Here is a 17,637-nt window from a genome sequence, read left to right on the forward strand (position 1 = left end):
GACATATTTCAAAAGAAGACATTTATGCAGCCAACAGACATATGAAAAAAAGCTCATCATCTGATCATTAGAGAAATCCAAATCAAAACCACAATGAGATACCATCTCACACCAGTTAGAACGGCGATCATTAAAAAGTCAGGAAAAAACAGGATGCTGTTTTGGATGCTGAAGAGGATGTGGAGAAATAGGAACACTTTTACACTTTTACTCTGTTGGTGGGAGTATAAATTAGTTCAACCATTGTGGAGGACAGTGTAGCAATTCCTCAAGGATCTAGAACTAGAAATACCATTTGACTCAGCGATCCCATTACTGGGTATATACCTAAAGGATTATAAATCATTCTGCTATAAAGTCACATGCACATGTATGTTTATTGTGGCACTATTCACAATAGCAAAGACTTGGAACCAACCCAAATGCCCGTCAACAATAGACTGGTTAAAGAAAATGTGGCACATATACACTATGGAATACTATGCAGCCATAAAAAAGGATGAGTTCATGTCCTTTGCAGGGACATGGATAAAGCTGGAAACCATCATTCTCAACAAACTAACACAAGAACAAAAAACCAAACACAGCATGTTCTCACTCATAAGTGGGAGCTGAACAATGAGAACACATGGACACAAGGAGGGGAACATCACACACTGGGGCGTGTCAGGGGATGGAGGGCTAGGGGAGGAACAGCACTAGGAGAAATACCTAATGTAGATGACGGGTTGATGGGTGCAGCAAACCACCATGGCACTTGTACACCTATATAACAAAACTGCACATTCTGCACATGCACCCCAGAACTTAAACTATAATAAAAAGTAAAAAGTAAAAAAAAAAAAATAAAACTCTGATCCGTAGGCCAAAGGGTACTTCTTTTTCTTTATTAATTACTCAGAAGTCTAGGCCACAGCAATCCTACTGTTCTCCTCTCATTTTCCTAAACTATTTTGATACCTATTTCTCAGACTTTATGGGCTATTAGGCGTTTCTCACATTTCCTTAGATAATAACTCATCTATTTTGCAACCTGATTCTCAATATTAAGAGATTAAAACTAATGTATATGACTCTCAGTTGACACATACTGAGGTATAGAAAAATTCCATCATTTCCTTCTGCAAAATGGAAAAGATTTTAATTCGTTTTCTCAACAGCTGCATCATTTTTTTATGCATAGAAAAAAATGTGCAATTACTCCAAGTACAATCAAGTCATTTAACATGTCTTTACCATCATTGTAGTTACAGGATATTTTAAAAGAGAAAAAAAAATCTCAAAGCACAGGTCCTGCTGTGCAGCAAAGCAATCAAATTCCTTCATAATAACAGCCTGATGGGATTCAGCAATCTGAGGAATAATGAATAACCACTCTAATCAGTAAACGGGAAAATGCTACAACAGTCACTGAGTCAAAATTGACTATCATCTGTTGATTGTCTTGATTGGCATTTCAAACAATAAATGGAAATGTAAGTATCTCTTAAAAGGAAAAATAACTTGGTTTAGTGTGCTTAATTTTACCAGGCAGTGAGGAAATTATATATCACCTTGACTGTCCTGCAGTGTTGCCCAGTCAATAAAATGTACAAATAATCTTTTTCATAATACATGGCCAACTTTATCCTATCACTTGAATATGTCAGGTTAAACTGATTGTGCAGTAGGTTGATAACATTGTACTTTGGAATGGATTATTTGAATTTGTTTTGCTACTTCATTATTTGATATTCTTCTCCAGTGTTCATCTTATGAAGTTATTTGCATCTGAATATGAAGAGTCTGTTTCAAAATAGTCTTCAAGTTTCCAATGCAGTGTCTCAAATGTAGGTCGTTCCTTAGGCTCTGCATTCCAGCACTCCAACATGATGTTGTAAAACTGCTGTGGACAGTTGGATGGTTGCGGAAGTCTATAGTTTTGAGCCAACATCTGGATTACCTGGGCACCTGTCATACCTAGAAAATACGGAACGGAACCAACAAAAAAAAAAAGACCAGTTAAAGGTCAGAGTCTTAAACTTACAGCCATTTATACTCTAGGTTACTAAGTAAGTCAATTTCCTTGGCAAAGCTTTAAGGTCTGCCATCCCCTTCTCAGGTTACACAGATTAAACTAAATCCTGCAGCAAGTGATGTCTATAAGACTGCAATTCACTAGCAAAGGAGAGGGAAGCAATAAACCACCTCATTAATGCAAATTATCATCATCAAATTTTATCTATCAAGCTCCCGCAGGTACATGGTATGGTCAGCCTCATAACTCTGCCCTCTAAGTCTGGGCGAAGCAGTTAAAATCACACCTAAGTAAGTGACCTGCAGCAGAAAGATCCACTTCAGAATTAATTACTCACCACTGTAAGGCATTTTGCCATAAGTAATGATTTCATAAAGAAGGATTCCAAATGACCACACATCGGACTTAATGCTGAATTTATTAGTACGAATGGCTTCGGGCGCAGTCCACTTCACCGGCAGCTTTATTTCGTGTTTAGATTCATAGATGTCTTCATTATCTACCTGTTAATGCATTAAGGAATCAGGCCAAGTTAAAGCAATTTTTTTTTTGCTACCCTCATTCATCTCTAATCTGCTTCACTTCAAAATTTAGAGAGAAAAGATTCAAAATGAGCTTAGTTCAATTGACAATTACAGTAGCAAATTCTGAATCTTGCATACAAGACTGAAAAATATGTGGGAAGTCATTAATAAAATATTATTTAAGAGCCTACTATGTGCCAAGAATAGCACTGAAAGAAACATTCTACTGCATTTGGAGAATTAATACATGATGATTCTGCCTTCACATCTGGTCTTGAGCAAAAAAAAAAAAGGAAGCAAAGTCTATTGTTTGATTTACTGATGATATTGAAAAGCCACTGAATTTGATAATTACTATGTAACCACTTGCTAATAATGAAAAGTAGGATCCAAGTGTTTTAAATTAATATATAAACTCACTGGGATACTAATCAATTTACAAAAAGAAAAAAATGATGAATTCATGAAGATTAAAAGGGAATCATTTATTTGTTGTATTATGCCCTATGTGCATATTTTTGGGGTATGATGTGGAAATTTAAAATTAATTTAAGAGAAAAACACCTAATATTATATCTCCTATGTAGTATCTTTCAGACTGAGGTAAAAATGGGGAAATCAAAAAGCCAATGATTGCTGAAGAATTCTGGCAGCATGCAAATTAATCTGGCATATAGTGAGTAATGGTGGTTAGGTTAACACTGCACAAAGTGTACTGCTTTTGTAAAGGAAATAGAGGCAAACAGAGGTGACTGGTACTAACTGAAAAATTGATCATTAATTCAACTATAAACTTAAGTACATACTTTCCAATCTGGTTGATCATTGTTTTCTCTATTTTGTTTCTCCTTGATTAAGAAATAGGAATGTGCAGGTAGTTTGTCTGTAAAGTTTTGGACTACTGAAGTAGTTTATAGACTACAGAACTTGGAGAAACATTGTTTTAAAGAATGACAGTATATCTATTGGTCTACTAACTGTTATACTTTTGACCTATTAAAAAACTAATTAAAACAAAACGAAATCCACCTTAAAAACTCTGGCAAGTCCAAAATCTGCTACTTTGTAGATATTATGTTCACCAACGAGGACATTTCTGGCAGCCAGATCTCTGTGAATGTAGTTCCGAGACTCCAGATAGGCCATTCCAGAGGCAACCTGTGCCGCTATGTCTACTTGTTGAGTCAGATGGATTTTTGATCCGGCGTCATCTAAGCAATAAGAGAAAAGTAAGAAAGTTACCTTAGAGAACATTTGAACTATTAAAGTGAATTCTGAGAATTTTGAATGAATGAGCTATCAGTGAGATTAAGTACAATGGCACTGATCTGTTGAGCAAAATGTATATATTTATCATTAACACAATTTGCTGTGAAAGGTTAATAAGGCAAGGCCCTCTCTTCCTTGAATGAGTATTACAAGTAACAAGTCATCACATGATCCAAACGTGGCTACAATTATCTGAGAGTCTGGCTATTTTGCCTTTTTTCTTTTTTAAAAAATTTATTTATCTTTTATTTTAAGTTCAGGGGTACATTTCCAGGTTTGTTATGTAGGTAAACTTGTGTCATGGGGGAGTTATTGCACAGATTATTTCATCACCTAGGTATTAAGCCTAGTATCCATTAGTTATTTTTCCTGATCCTTTCCTTCCTCCCTACCTTCACCCTCTCATAGGACCCAGTATGTGTTGTCCCCCTCTATGTGGGTGAATATAGCTCCCACTTATAAGTGAGAACATGTGGTATTTGCTTTTCTGTTCCTGCATTAGTTTGCTAAGGATAATGGCCTCCAGCTCCATCCATGTTGCTGCAAAGGACATGATTTCATTTTTTATGGCTGCATGGTATTCCATGGTGTATACATACCACATTTTCTTTATCCATTCTACCATTGATGGGCATTTAGGTTAATTCCATGTCTTTGCTATTGTGAATGGTACTGCAAGAAACATACATGTGCATGTGTCTTTATAATAAAATAATTTATATTCCTTTGGTTATATATCCAGTAATGGGATTGCTGGTCAAATGGTAGGTCTGCTTTGAGATATTTGAGGAATGGCTGCACTGTCTTCCACAATGGTTGAACTAATGTACACTCCTACCAACAGTATACAAGCGTTCGTTTCTTTCCACAACCTTGCCAGCATCTGTTATTTTTTGACTTTTTAATAATGGCCATTCTGGCTGGTGAGAGATGGTATCTCGTTGTGGTTTTGATTTGCATTTGTCTAATGATAAGTGCTGTTGAGCTTTTTTTTCACATGATTTCAATACCACATGTCACTGACTAATTTCTTCATGGAAATTATTACTCAACTGCTACTGAATTTCTTTCAAGCATTGAATAATTTGTTTTAGTCACTGAGCCTATAAAACAATATTAACTTTTATGGCTGAGCCAATGAAAAATTCTCATTCTTCCATCATGTTGTTTTTAAAAACTAGCTCACTAACACAAATGAAAGGTCTATCCATAGTTATAAAGTATGTATATTACATTTGTACCACCAAGCTTGATACATTATTTTATTTCTCTGCCTTAGTCTGTTATTCTTAGAATAGGTTGCTATCTCTCCAGACATGCACATACCTTCGATAGGCAAAGTTTCTCCTACTGCTAATTCTTTATAACTAAGTATAAAAAATTTATATAGTACAATCAGTTTGATTGTTATTAGTAGAGGGGGGTCAGCATTATTTTGTGGTGACTGACTCATTTGTATTTGTATTTGACTTACCTATTTTGTATTTGTACACAAAATAATACTGACTCCTTCTACTTTGAAATGGGGTGAGTCATCCCTGGATAGGATTTAGCTGCCATACTGTTGACAGATGTTTATAGATGTCTGGAGAATTAAAAGAATCTCACATCAACTCAAACTAATATTACTCTTATATATCCCTGTCTCAATAAGCTGAATACTACATAAAGTCCATTAGACTCATGGTCAAAAGCTTAGACACAAGCCCTGACTTCAGAGGCAGCTATATACATGACAGGGGTCAGGAAACCTGGTTTGAAGCTAGAGGGCCAGACTTTAAATCAAGGATATGCCTGATATTTCTTTGTGACCTTGGGCAAGCAGCTTAAGATTCCTATGCCTCAGTTTCCTCATCCATACAACGATAATATTAACTACTTTATGGTATTTGTTGTTAAAATGAGAATTAAAATGAATTAGTTCATGTAACGCACTTAAAGCAGTGCCTGGCACCTAGAAAGAACTCAACAGACCCTATTATTATCATTGCTCCTATCTAATCAAGATAAACATGGAACTTGCTAAGTTAGAGATACATATGAATCACCTATGTGGAAATGACTGAAGGAAGAAAAGCTATGGGTCTGGAACTCAGGAGAGAATATGCAGCAAGAGATATAGATTTAACAATCATAAGTTATAAGTGGGAGTTAAAACAGTAAAAGTGGGTGAGATTGCTAAGAAATGATAAACACCAATATTGAGGGTGGGCAGAGGAAGATAAACCTACAAGAAAACTGTGAAGAATCAGCCAGAATAATATGAGAAGAAAACCACTGGAGAAACTTGTAACAAGTCAAAGGTTTTGAGAAAGAGAAAATGCCATCATAGTCAAATTCTACAAGTAAGTCCATGAAGAAAAGGACTAAGACATTTGTCGAATATAATAAGGGAGTCCCTGGTGATCTTGGGGATAGAAAGAGCAAGTTTGACTGGAGATCAGATCAGGTATAAGGATTTGAGGGCTAAATACGAGTGGAGGACATGGAGACAGAAGGAGGAGGTGGCAAATTCCAAAATCCTAATCAAGAAGGAAGACAAGAAGGTTCTGGTAGAGGTAAACATAAAGTAATGGGAAAGCAATTATCATAAAATTTGGGATAGTGAGAGGTTGTAATTGATAAAGTATTCAGGGTGTTTCTAGGGTGCTGGCCACATTCTAATGCTTGATCTGGGCAGTGACTGCATGGTTGCTTATTTGTTTGCTTTATAATTACATGTTAAAAGATATTGTATGATTATGTGTTTTCTACATATATGATGTTTTTAATAAAAAATGAAATAAACAGAGTCAAAAGAATTTTTTAAGGGAAAGACTTAAGCAGTGTGTGTGTGTGTGTGTGTGTGTGTGTGTATGTGTACATATATATTTACTTTTTTAAGGCAAGTAGCACATCTCAATAAGATGTGAGGTGAAATTAACTCCTTACCAATCCTTTGGTCCTTTCTTTTTTCCCTGAGCACACACAGAAGATTACATTTCCCATCTTCCCTTAGAGTTAAGTTGAGCCCTGTCACTAGTTCTGGGCAATGGAATGTGTGCAGAAATGATGAACATCACTTACAAGCCTGGCTCTTAAAATCTCCCACATCTTTATGGCTAGAGGGATGCATTTCAAAATGGTAGAGCCACATGAGTCTAAATCCCTGTATTACCCTTTAGAGAAAGCCACCTAGCAGAGCAGTCTGGCCCATATCCAAAAAAAAATGTCTATTGTTTTGTATTAAGTCATAAACAGTTTTGAATTCTATATTATAGCAGCTGACATTATTCAGTCTAAAACAAGATGTGAGCATGAAAACAAATAGTATGCAGCATAACGGCAAAACATTGCTGCTATGACAGCCAAAATAGCTAGGGCTTTTGATATCGAATTCACTCAATAAGAAAAGAAATGTATGGAAATTAAGACAAGCTGGTTACTAACCGTGAGCTATGTGGTATCTTCTAAAATGGCTCCCAGTTACCAGTACCTTCTCATATTCAAGTTCTTGTGAAAGCTTCTTCTACTAATTGTGGCCTGGACCTAGTGACTCATGTTTAACAACAGAATATGGCAGAAGTAGGTGGGATATCACTTCCAAGATTAAATTATAAGAGGCTCTGACTTTGCCTTACAGATAATCTCCACCCTGTTGTTCTCTCGCTTGCTCACTCTAATAAAGCAAGCTGCTATGTTGCAAGCTGCCCAGTGGAAAAGTCCCTGTAGCAAGGAGCAAAGGGCATCTTGCAGCCAACAACCATAAAGGAACTGATTTCCTCAGTCCAACAGCCCAGGAGGAAGCCACACCTGCCAAGAGTCAAACGAGTGAGTTTAAAAGTGGATCTACCTCCATCAGAGCCTTCAGATGACTGGGTACTTGCCAACACCCTGACTGCAGCTTTATAAGAGGCCCTGAACTAGGAGACCCAGCTAAGCTACACCTCCCTAACACATTTTATGAGGCCAGCATCGTCCTGATACCAAAGCCTGGCAGAGACATAACCAAAAAAGAGAATTTCAGACCAATATCCTTGATGAACATTGATGCAAAAATCCTCAATAAAATACTGGCAAACTGAATCCAGCAGCACATCAAAAAGCTTATACACCATGATCAAGTGGGCTTCATCCCTGGGATGCAAGGCTGGTTCAACATACGCAAATCAATAAATGTAATCCAGCATATAAACAGAACCAAAGACAAAAACCACATGATTATCTCAATAGATGCAGAAAAGGCCTTTGACAAAATTCAACAACCCTTCATGCTAAAAACACTCAATAAATTAGGTATTGATGGGACGTATCTCAAAATCATAAGAGCTATCTATGACAAACCCACAGCCAATATAATACTGAATGGGCAAAAACTGGAAGCATTCCCTTTGAAAACGGGCACAAGACAGGGATGCCCTCTCTCACCACTCCTATTCAATATAGTGCTGGAAGTTCTGGCCAGGGCAATCAGGCAGGAGAAGGAAATAAAGGGTATTCAATTAGGAAAAGAGGAAGTCAAATTGTCCCTGTTTGCAGATGACATGATTGTATATCTAGAAAACCCCATTGTCTCAGCCCAAAACCTCCTTAAGCTGATTAGCAACTTCAGCAAAGTCTCAGGATACAAAATCAATGTACAAAAATCACAAGCATTCTTGTACACCAATCACAGACAAACAGAGAGCCAAATCATGAGTGAACTCCCATTCACAATTGTTTCAAAGAGAATAAAATACCTAGGAATCCAACTTACAAGGGATGTGAAGGGCCTCTTCAAGGAGAACTACAAACCACTGCTCAATGAAATAAAAGAGGATACAAACAAATGGAAGAACATTCCATGCTCATGGGTTGGAAGAATCAATACCGTGAAAATGGCCATACTGCCCAAGGTAATTTATAGATTCAATGCCATCCCCATCAAGCTACCAATGACTTTCTTCACAGAATTGGAAAAAACTACTTTAAAGTTCATATGGAACCAAAAAAGAGCCCACATCACCAAGTCAATCCTAAGCCAAAAGAACAAAGCTGGAGGCATCACGCCACCTGACTTCAAACTATACTACAAGGCTACAGTAACCAAAACAGTATGATACTGGTACCACAACAGAGACATAGATCAATGGATCAGAACAGAGCCCTCAGAAATAATGCCGCATATCTACAACTATCTGATCTTTGACAAACCTGACAAAAACAAGCAATGGGGAAACGATTCCCTATTTAATAAATGGTACTGGGAAAACTGGCTAGCCATATGTAGAAAGCTGAAAATGGATCCCTTCCTTACACCTTATACAAAAATTAATTCAAGATGGATTGAAGACTTACATGTTAGACCTAAAACCATAAAAACCCTAGAAGAAAACCTAGGAAATACCATTCAGGACATAGGCGTGGGCAAGGACTTCATGTCTAAAACACCAAAAGCAATGGCAACAAAAGCCAAAATTGACAAATGGGATCTAATTAAACTAAAGAGCTTCTGCACAGCAAAAGAAACTACCATCAGAGTGAAAAGGCAACCTACAGAATGGGAGAAAATTTTGGCAACCTACTCATCTGACAAAGTGTTAATATCCAGAATCTACAATGAACTCAAACAAATTTACAAGAAAAAAACAAACAACCCCATCAAAAAGTGGGCAAAGGACATGAACAGACACTTCTCAAAAGAAGACACTTATGCAGCCAAAAAACACATGAAAAAAGGCTCATCATCACTGGCCATCAGAGAAGTGCAAATCAAAACCACAATGAGATACCATCTCACACCAGTTAGAATGGCCATCATTAAAAAGTCAGGAAAAAACAGGTGCTGGATAGGATGTGGAGAAATAGCAACAGTTTTACACTGTTGGTGGGACTGTAAACTAGTTCAACCATTGTGGAAGTCAGTGTGGCGATTCCTCAGGGATCTTGAACTAGAAATACCATTTGACCCAGCCATCCCATTACTGGGTATATACCCAAAGGACTATAAATCATGCTGCTATAAAGACACATGCACATGTATGTTTATTGCGGCACTATTCACAATAGCAAAGACTTGGAACCAACCCAAATGTCCAACAACGATAGACTGGATTAAGAAAATGTGGCACATATACACCATGGAATACTATGCAGCCATAAAAAATGATGAGTTCATGTCCTTTGTAGGGACATGGATGAAACTGGAAAACATCATTCTCAGTAAACTATCGCAAGGACAAAAAACCAAACACCGCATGTTCTCACTCACAGGTGGGAATTGAACAATGAGAACTCATGGACACAGGAAGGGGAACATCACACTCTGGAGACTGTTGTGGGGTGGGGGGAGGGGGGAGGGACAGCATTAGGAGATATACCTAATGCTAAATGATGAGTTAATGGGTGCAGCAAGCCAACATGGCACATGGATACGTATGTAACAAACCTGCACATTGTGCACATGTACCCTAAAACCTAATAATAAAATAAAATAAAATAAATAAAAATTAAAAAAAAGAAACTGTGAGATAATAAACATTTGCTGCTTTAAGCCACTAAGTTTTGCGGTAATCTTTTGTGCAGCAATAGACAACTAATACAGATTGATGTTAGGACGATAACATCAGTGCTATGAATATAGTTAAAAACATGAACTATGAAGCCAAACTTCTGCCTTGGATGAGTTACCTAATCTCTACATACCTGTTTCTTCAACTGTGAAGTGGGACTAATAATACTTACTTCATAATGTGGTTAGAAAAATGAAGGAAGTTTCCTTGTATGTTGTATTCCTAGGTATTTTATTCACTTTGTGGCAATTGTGAAAGGGAGTTTGCTCATGATTTGGCTCTCTGTTTGTCTATTATTGGTGTATAGGAATGCTTGTGATTTTTGCACATTGATTTTGTATCCTGAAACTTTGCTGAAGTTGTTTATCAACTTAAGGAGTTCTTGGTCTGAGACAATGGGGTTTTCTAAATATACAATCATGTCATCTACAAATAGAGATAATATGACTTCCTCTCTTCCTATTTGAATACCCTTTATTTCTTTCTCTTGCCTGATTGTCCTGGCCAGAACTTCCAATACTATGTTGAATAGGAGTGGTGAGAGAGGGCATCCTTGTCTTGTGCCAGTTTTCAAAGGGAATGCTTCCAGCTTTTGCCCAGTCAGTATGATATTGGCTGTGGGTTTGTCATAAATAGCTCTTTTTATTTTGACATGTGTTCTGTCCATACCTAGTTTATTGAGTGTTAAGGACCTCTTTAAAGAGAACTACAAACCACTGCTCAAGGAAATAAGAGGGGACACAAACAAATGGAAAAATATTCCATGCTCACAGATAGAAAGAATCAATATTGTGAAAATGGCCATACTGCCCAAAGTAATTTAAAGATTCAATGCTATTCTCATCAAGCTACCATTGACTTTCTTCATGATTTAGAAAAAACTTCTTTAAATATCATATGGAACCAAAAAAGAGCCCGTATAGCCAAGACAATCCTAAGCAAAAAGAACAAAGCTGGAGGTATCATGCTACCTGACTTCAAACTATACTACAATGCTACAGTAAACAAAACAGCATGGTAGTGGTACCAAAACAGATATCTAGACCAATGGAACAGAACAGAGGCCTCAGAAATAACACCACACATCTACAACCGTCTGATCTTTGACAAACCTTACAAAAACAACCAATGGGGAAAGGATTCCCTATTTAATAAATGGTGTTAGGAAAACTGGCTAGCCATATGCAGAAAACTGAAATGGGACCCCTTCCTTATATCTTATACAAAAATTAACTCAAGATGGATTAAAGATTAAAACATAAGACCTAAAACCATAAAAACCCTAGAAGAAAACCTAGGCAATACCATTCAGGACATAGGCATGGGCAAAGACTTCATGACTAAAACACCAAAAGCAGTAGCAACAAAAGCACAAATTGAGAAATGGGATCTGATTAAACAAAAGAGCTTCTGCACAGCAAAAGAAACTATCATCAGAGTGAACAGGGAACCTTCAGAATGGGAGAAAATTTTTGCAATCTATCCATCTGACAAAAGGCTAATACCAAGAATCTACAGGGAACTTAAACAAATTTACAAGAAAAAAAAAAACATCAAAAAGTAGGCAAAGGATATGAACAGACACTTTTCAAAAGAAGACATTTATGCAGCCAACAAATATATGAAAAAAAGCTCATCATCACTAGAGAAATCCAAGTCAAAACCACAATGAGATAGCATGTCACATCAGTTAGAATGGGATCATTAAAAAGTCAGGAAACAACAGATGCCAGAGAGAAGGTGGAGAAAGAGGAATGCTTTTACACTGTTGGTGGGAGTGTAAATTAGTTTGACCATTGTGGAGGACAGTGTGGTGATTCCTCGAGGATCTAGAACTAGAAAATACCATTTGACCCAGCAATCCCATTGCTGGGTATATACTCAAAGGATTATAAATCATTCTACTATAAAGACACATGCACACACATGTTTATTGTGGCACTATTCACAATAGCAAAGACTTCGAACCAACCCAAATGCCCATCAATGTTAGACTGGATAAAGAAAATGTGGCACATATACACCATGGAATACTATGCAGCCATAAAAAAGAATGAGTTCATCTCCTTTGCAGGAACATGGATGAAACTGGAAACCATCATTCTCAGCAAACTAACACAAGAACAGAAAGCCAAACACCACATGTTCTCACTTATAAGTGACAGTTGAACAGTAAGAACACATGGGCACAGGGAGGGGAACATCACACACCAGGGCCCGTCGGTGGGTGGTGAGCAAAGGGAGAGATAGCATTAGGAGAAATACCTAATGTAGATGACGGGTTGATGGGAGCAGCAAACCACCATGGCACATGTATACCTATGTAACAGAACTGCATGTTCTACACCTGTATCCCAGAATTTAAGTGTAATTTTAAAAAATAAAAAAATTGAAAACAAAGAAAAATGAATGAAGTTAATATTTATAAAAGACTTAGAAATTGCCTGTCACAAGATACTACAGTGTTTTTTAAAGAAAAAAGTATATATATGATCCTCTCCTATTGCTATCTCATATAGTTCATTTCCAGTCAATCACCTAATTTAATACTCTGAACAACTATATGAAGTAAGTATTGAAGTTATTCTCCCCCATTTCATAGGAATTCCTGTTACTCAGAGGAATAGGTAACAAGTTGTCTGACCTATAATAGATGTTCTGTATTTACTGGGGATAAAACAAGCCAAACTAAACTTTTTAAAAATGGAGATATTTATCCTCTTTAAATTGTAATAAGATGTATCTGTCATTAATTACCCTCAATACTAAAGTTTTTTTACAGATCTCTCTCATTTTGGAGAAATGTATTACAAAAATTATCCAGCCAAGCTAGGAAACTACAAAAATGGTTATACAGAAAAAATATGTATGTTATTTCAACTATCACATATGACATCTAATCCTATTACAGTGGATAGAAGATGGTTTGCACTGACAGGCATAATACTGGAGGAAACTGAGTGACACACATTTCCTACTTTGAAGGGTGCAGTAGCCTCAGTACTGCCTAAGTAAACATCAACACATACTTTTAATACAACCAACAGAGGTCAAAACTGATGTAAAAGTTCACAAACCTATGACGATTTACATTTGCAGCAAGAAAATATTTTCAATTATATTCCATTACTAGAGAATCTTTCAGCTTAATAATATTCATCATGATGGGCTGCTTAAGAGTGGCACATCCATTTTAAGGCCACCTTATTGAATGTGAACCCTGTTGATCAGGGAAGGGGCTGTCTGCAGTGAGCATTTGTTTATTACTCCTCCTGGCTGCTAAGCATCATCCTCACAAATGAAGGCACTGGTAAACTTGACCCTAATGGCCTAACCCTGAAGCTGATAGGGTTCATACTTAGCCCTGAGTAAACCACATTACCAAGCCACAAAAATCCTTAGTGTCAAAGGTGTTGCCATGTACCAAGGAGATCTTTTCAAGCTGATACCAAGAGTCTCAAAACAAGCTTGACTCCAAGTCCCAATCTTGTTAGGTTCAGGATTGTCCCAACTTAATCTATTTATTCAATACCTAATTAGCACATACTTTCTTATGTGCCAGACACTGTTCTAACTCTGAAACAAAGAAAACACTATCTGCCTGTGTGGAGTTATATTCAGAGGATACTAAAAATAAGCCAAATAAATAAAATACACAGTATAAGATGCTTAACAGCCAAGAAGATAAAATAAAAAGTTAATGGGTACAGGAAATCAACATGGCACATGGATACATATGTAACAAACCTGCACATTGTGCACATGTACCCTAAAACCTAAATTATAATTAAAAAAAAAAAAGATTTAACATTTCAAAGATCAAAAAAAAAAGGGGGGAAGAGGAATACTTTAAGAGTCAGTAGAAAGAGATTAAATTTTAAAATTCAGAGAGTGACCAGTGAAGCACTCACCAAGATGGAAACATCTAAGTAGAGATTTTGAGGAAATGAGAAGTGAGCATGTGGATAAATATCAGAACAAAAAAAAAATTCAAGCAGAGGAAATAATGAGTGAGGCAAAAGCATGCCCAGATGGTAGGAAAAAGAGCAAAGAGGGCTAGTGTGGCTGACGAAGACTGAGCAAGGAGAAGTTGTAGAAGATGAGATCAGAGAGGGAATAGACAGCCAGGCCATGCAGGACTTTATGAGTTACACATGCTCTCATTTACATTTTAACTATATCTCTCTAGCTGTTATGTTAAGAAGAAACTGAAGGAGACAACAACCAGAAGATGAAGACCAGCTGGGAGCTACTGCAGAATTCAGGTGGCAGCCTGGATCAGGGTAGGAGCATTGAGGAGAGGTAAAATCCTCTATATATTTTGAAGGCCAGCCAATGAGATTTTGCTAGCAGGTTAGAGATGGGACATGAAAAGTAGAGATGATGCCAAGGTATTAGGCCTGAGTTGATATGGTCAAAGAAGGAAAGACTGCAAGAGTAGCAGATTACTGGGGAGAATACAGGGAGATCAGTTTGGGGCATGTCATCTTGAGATGTCTAATAGACATTTCTACTATAGTAGAAATTAGGGCTGTTCACTAACAATGATTTTTTTCCTCCTTTCAAGCACTTTAGAGAATTGTACTTCCCTACCCTCTTTGACTTGATTTGTCCAAATGGAAAGGGAACAGAATTACCTCTGTCACTTCTGGTCAGAAGCTTTAAGAATCAGGGTGAGATTAGTCTCATCCCCTTTCACTGCCAGGGTGATCAAAAGAACTGAGCCACCAGCCAATCTATTTTGCAATGTAGCATGGATAAGAAATAAACGTGTGTTAAGCCCTCAGGGATTTGGAGACTGTTAGTTATTGCAGCATATTTACATTATGCAGACTGATACAAGATTCAAGTGGAGAAGTTAAGAAGGCAGTTGGGTATGATTCTCAAGTAAAGGGGGAATAAAATTTGGAGAATTGTCAGGACATAAAAAATTAAACAATGAGATTAGATGAAATTAATAAGGGAACTAGTGATGTTGTGAAGAGTCTTGGAGAACTGCAAGATATTGAGAGGTCTGGGAATGAAGGAAATCCCATAGGTTGAAAAGAACCACCAAGAAAGGAAGGAGGAAATGCCACTGAGTGAAGTGTCCAGAAAGTCAAATGAAGGAAATGTTTCCAGGAGGAGAAAGCATCTATTGAATTGAATGCTGTCGATAGATCTGAAGATGGGGAATAGGCCATTAGATGTAATTAAGTGAATATTATTAGAGACCTTTATAAAGCATTTTTTGTTAGCTATGATCCAAGACCACTTTTGCACTTTGTCCTGGGAATAAGGCAAAAGGGGTTATTTAACAGCTGAGTTTAATCTTTCTATGGTGGGTAACATATTCTGATGCTGTTAAATTCAATATTTTTCTGCAAGGAAGCTGAGTATATTTCTGTTTTTAACAGCATTCAACAGGCCTTATTATGTTCTTTGTTCTTCTTATCTTGTTTTGTAGTTTAATGTTACCACCTTCACAAGTCATCCTGAAATCAGAGGATATTCTTATCTTTCTGAAATCTTTGTTTCATCATTCTCACCTCCCTTTACCTCTAAACATTCTATCATTCCCACCCTGACATTTCAAGAAATTATGGAAGTCTCCTTTTCAAGCTCGAATTATTGTCAGTACTTGATCTCACCTTCTTTGAACATCTCATTTTAATGCTCACTATACTGTATTGTTGTTTACTAAATTATCCATTTGTAATAAACATCAAACTTTCACAATGCCCTTCAGTCTTCTCTGACTACAGGAAGCAAACAGAGAAATAAAGCAATAGTATATTTCTGCCTTTCTGCCTGACAATTCTTATGTTGTCTAGCAGTGGAAGTATTTTAAACAGCAACAAGTACAATACTGCCAAATATCGGCAAATAAAATAAACATAGGATACTTCCCTCCCTTTTTCCCCAAATGTATTCCATATCCCCGAATTCTGTGCCATAGAAAATATTGGTCCATAACTGATAATGTTCAATTAGTGTAGGAAATAAAGCATCATGCAAAGCATCATGCTAAACATCCATTCTTTAATTTCCCATGTTACATTCAATTACCCTAATATATCTGTTGTGAATAATTTTCTCTTCCACTGCATAAATATTTTCCACCTTTTGAGTATACAATATAAAACCTATTAAATAGTAGTTGAGCCATTCAATGTTAAGACATTAATTCTCATAGACATACACATAGTAAATATCCTTTCGGTTACAGAAGGCTTGCTAAATTGACATTTATAGGACTAGCTAAACTAAATTCCTCTTTTTTTTTCCTTGTATTAAGTCTTTAGCTTACTTTGGAGATATTCTTGCAGACTTCCATGTCTCATCAACTCTGTAATAATATAAATTGGATCTTCTAAAGTGCAAACAGCATAAAGCTGGATAAGCTTTGGATGTCTTAGGTTCTTCATTATCTGTGCCTCCCTCAGGAAGTCATCTGGATCCATCGAACCTGAAACAAGAAGTGGGAGAAATCACTTTATGTTATTGAGGCATTCCTATCCTCACAGCAGCCTGGTGGGAATCATCAAGATTGCCTCCTGCTTCTCAGTAGAGTAAGAGCATCAGTATCACAAATCTTCAGAGTTATCAAGAAGAGAATGAGTTCAGCCAGAGCAACCTAATAACTGGATGTGTTGGTGCATCAGGAGTATACGGTTTATATGTTATGACCTGTAGGTGAAGAGAGGTTGATTCAGGTCTACATGAAAAATGAAGGAAAAAGGAGAGACTGACAATCTAACTGATAAAACAAGGCATCTTAACACAAAAGGAAAACATTCTATGAACATGAGCACTGAAGGTCACTGAATATTTAATTACTGCAACCAGAGACTGATAGCTGCCCTGTCCTTGGTGCCCACTGTGGGAACAGCTGGACAAAAGTCCTAAAACAGTGACATTCTGTGTAGACCAAGTGGAAAACATCCAAGACCATCCTCAAAAGTTAATGGGTTTTTTTTTCACATGTTTTGTATGTTCAACTCGAAACTGATATTTAATATTTTCTCCTGTACCATCTGCTTCCACAGTCAGAGCCTTAATAGCGTGGCCAAATGGAGGAGAGACAATATTAAGGCCTATTTAGAAGACTTGTCTGCAATTAAATTGTATTTTAATGGATCCACTCTGACTCACCATGCAAGGTGTCAAGTAGTTGACATCAAATAAAATTTAAGAGGAGGAAGATTATCTGGAGTTTACATTTCATCAGTAATTTTAAAATATTTTCTTTTAGAATATGATGTTTCAGAGGCATTACTGTAATTAAAGGAATACTGTCATTTCACATCTTAGTATT

General features: G+C 36.9%; 1 protein-coding gene across 2 annotated transcripts in view; it reads right to left on the minus strand.

Annotated features, from left to right (window-relative positions):
- Window positions 1–1,601: 1,601 nt before the first annotated feature.
- Window positions 1,602–17,637, minus strand: part of FRK (fyn related Src family tyrosine kinase) — a 113,319-nt gene continuing 97,283 nt past the window's right edge. For both annotated transcript variants that reach the window (XM_055261908.2, XM_055261916.2), the window contains exons 5-8: window positions 16,630–16,788; window positions 3,571–3,752; window positions 2,355–2,520; window positions 1,602–1,959 (exon numbers count right to left, since the gene is read on the minus strand). In XM_055261908.2, coding sequence (XP_055117883.1) covers window positions 1,748–1,959; window positions 2,355–2,520; window positions 3,571–3,752; window positions 16,630–16,788 — 719 coding nt within the window. In that variant the 3' untranslated portion in view covers window positions 1,602–1,747. The remainder of the gene's footprint in view (window positions 1,960–2,354; window positions 2,521–3,570; window positions 3,753–16,629; window positions 16,789–17,637) is intronic.

Source organism: Symphalangus syndactylus, chromosome 2 (genome assembly GCF_028878055.3).
Source record: "Symphalangus syndactylus isolate Jambi chromosome 2, NHGRI_mSymSyn1-v2.1_pri, whole genome shotgun sequence".
Lineage (NCBI taxonomy): Eukaryota > Metazoa > Chordata > Mammalia > Primates > Hylobatidae > Symphalangus > Symphalangus syndactylus.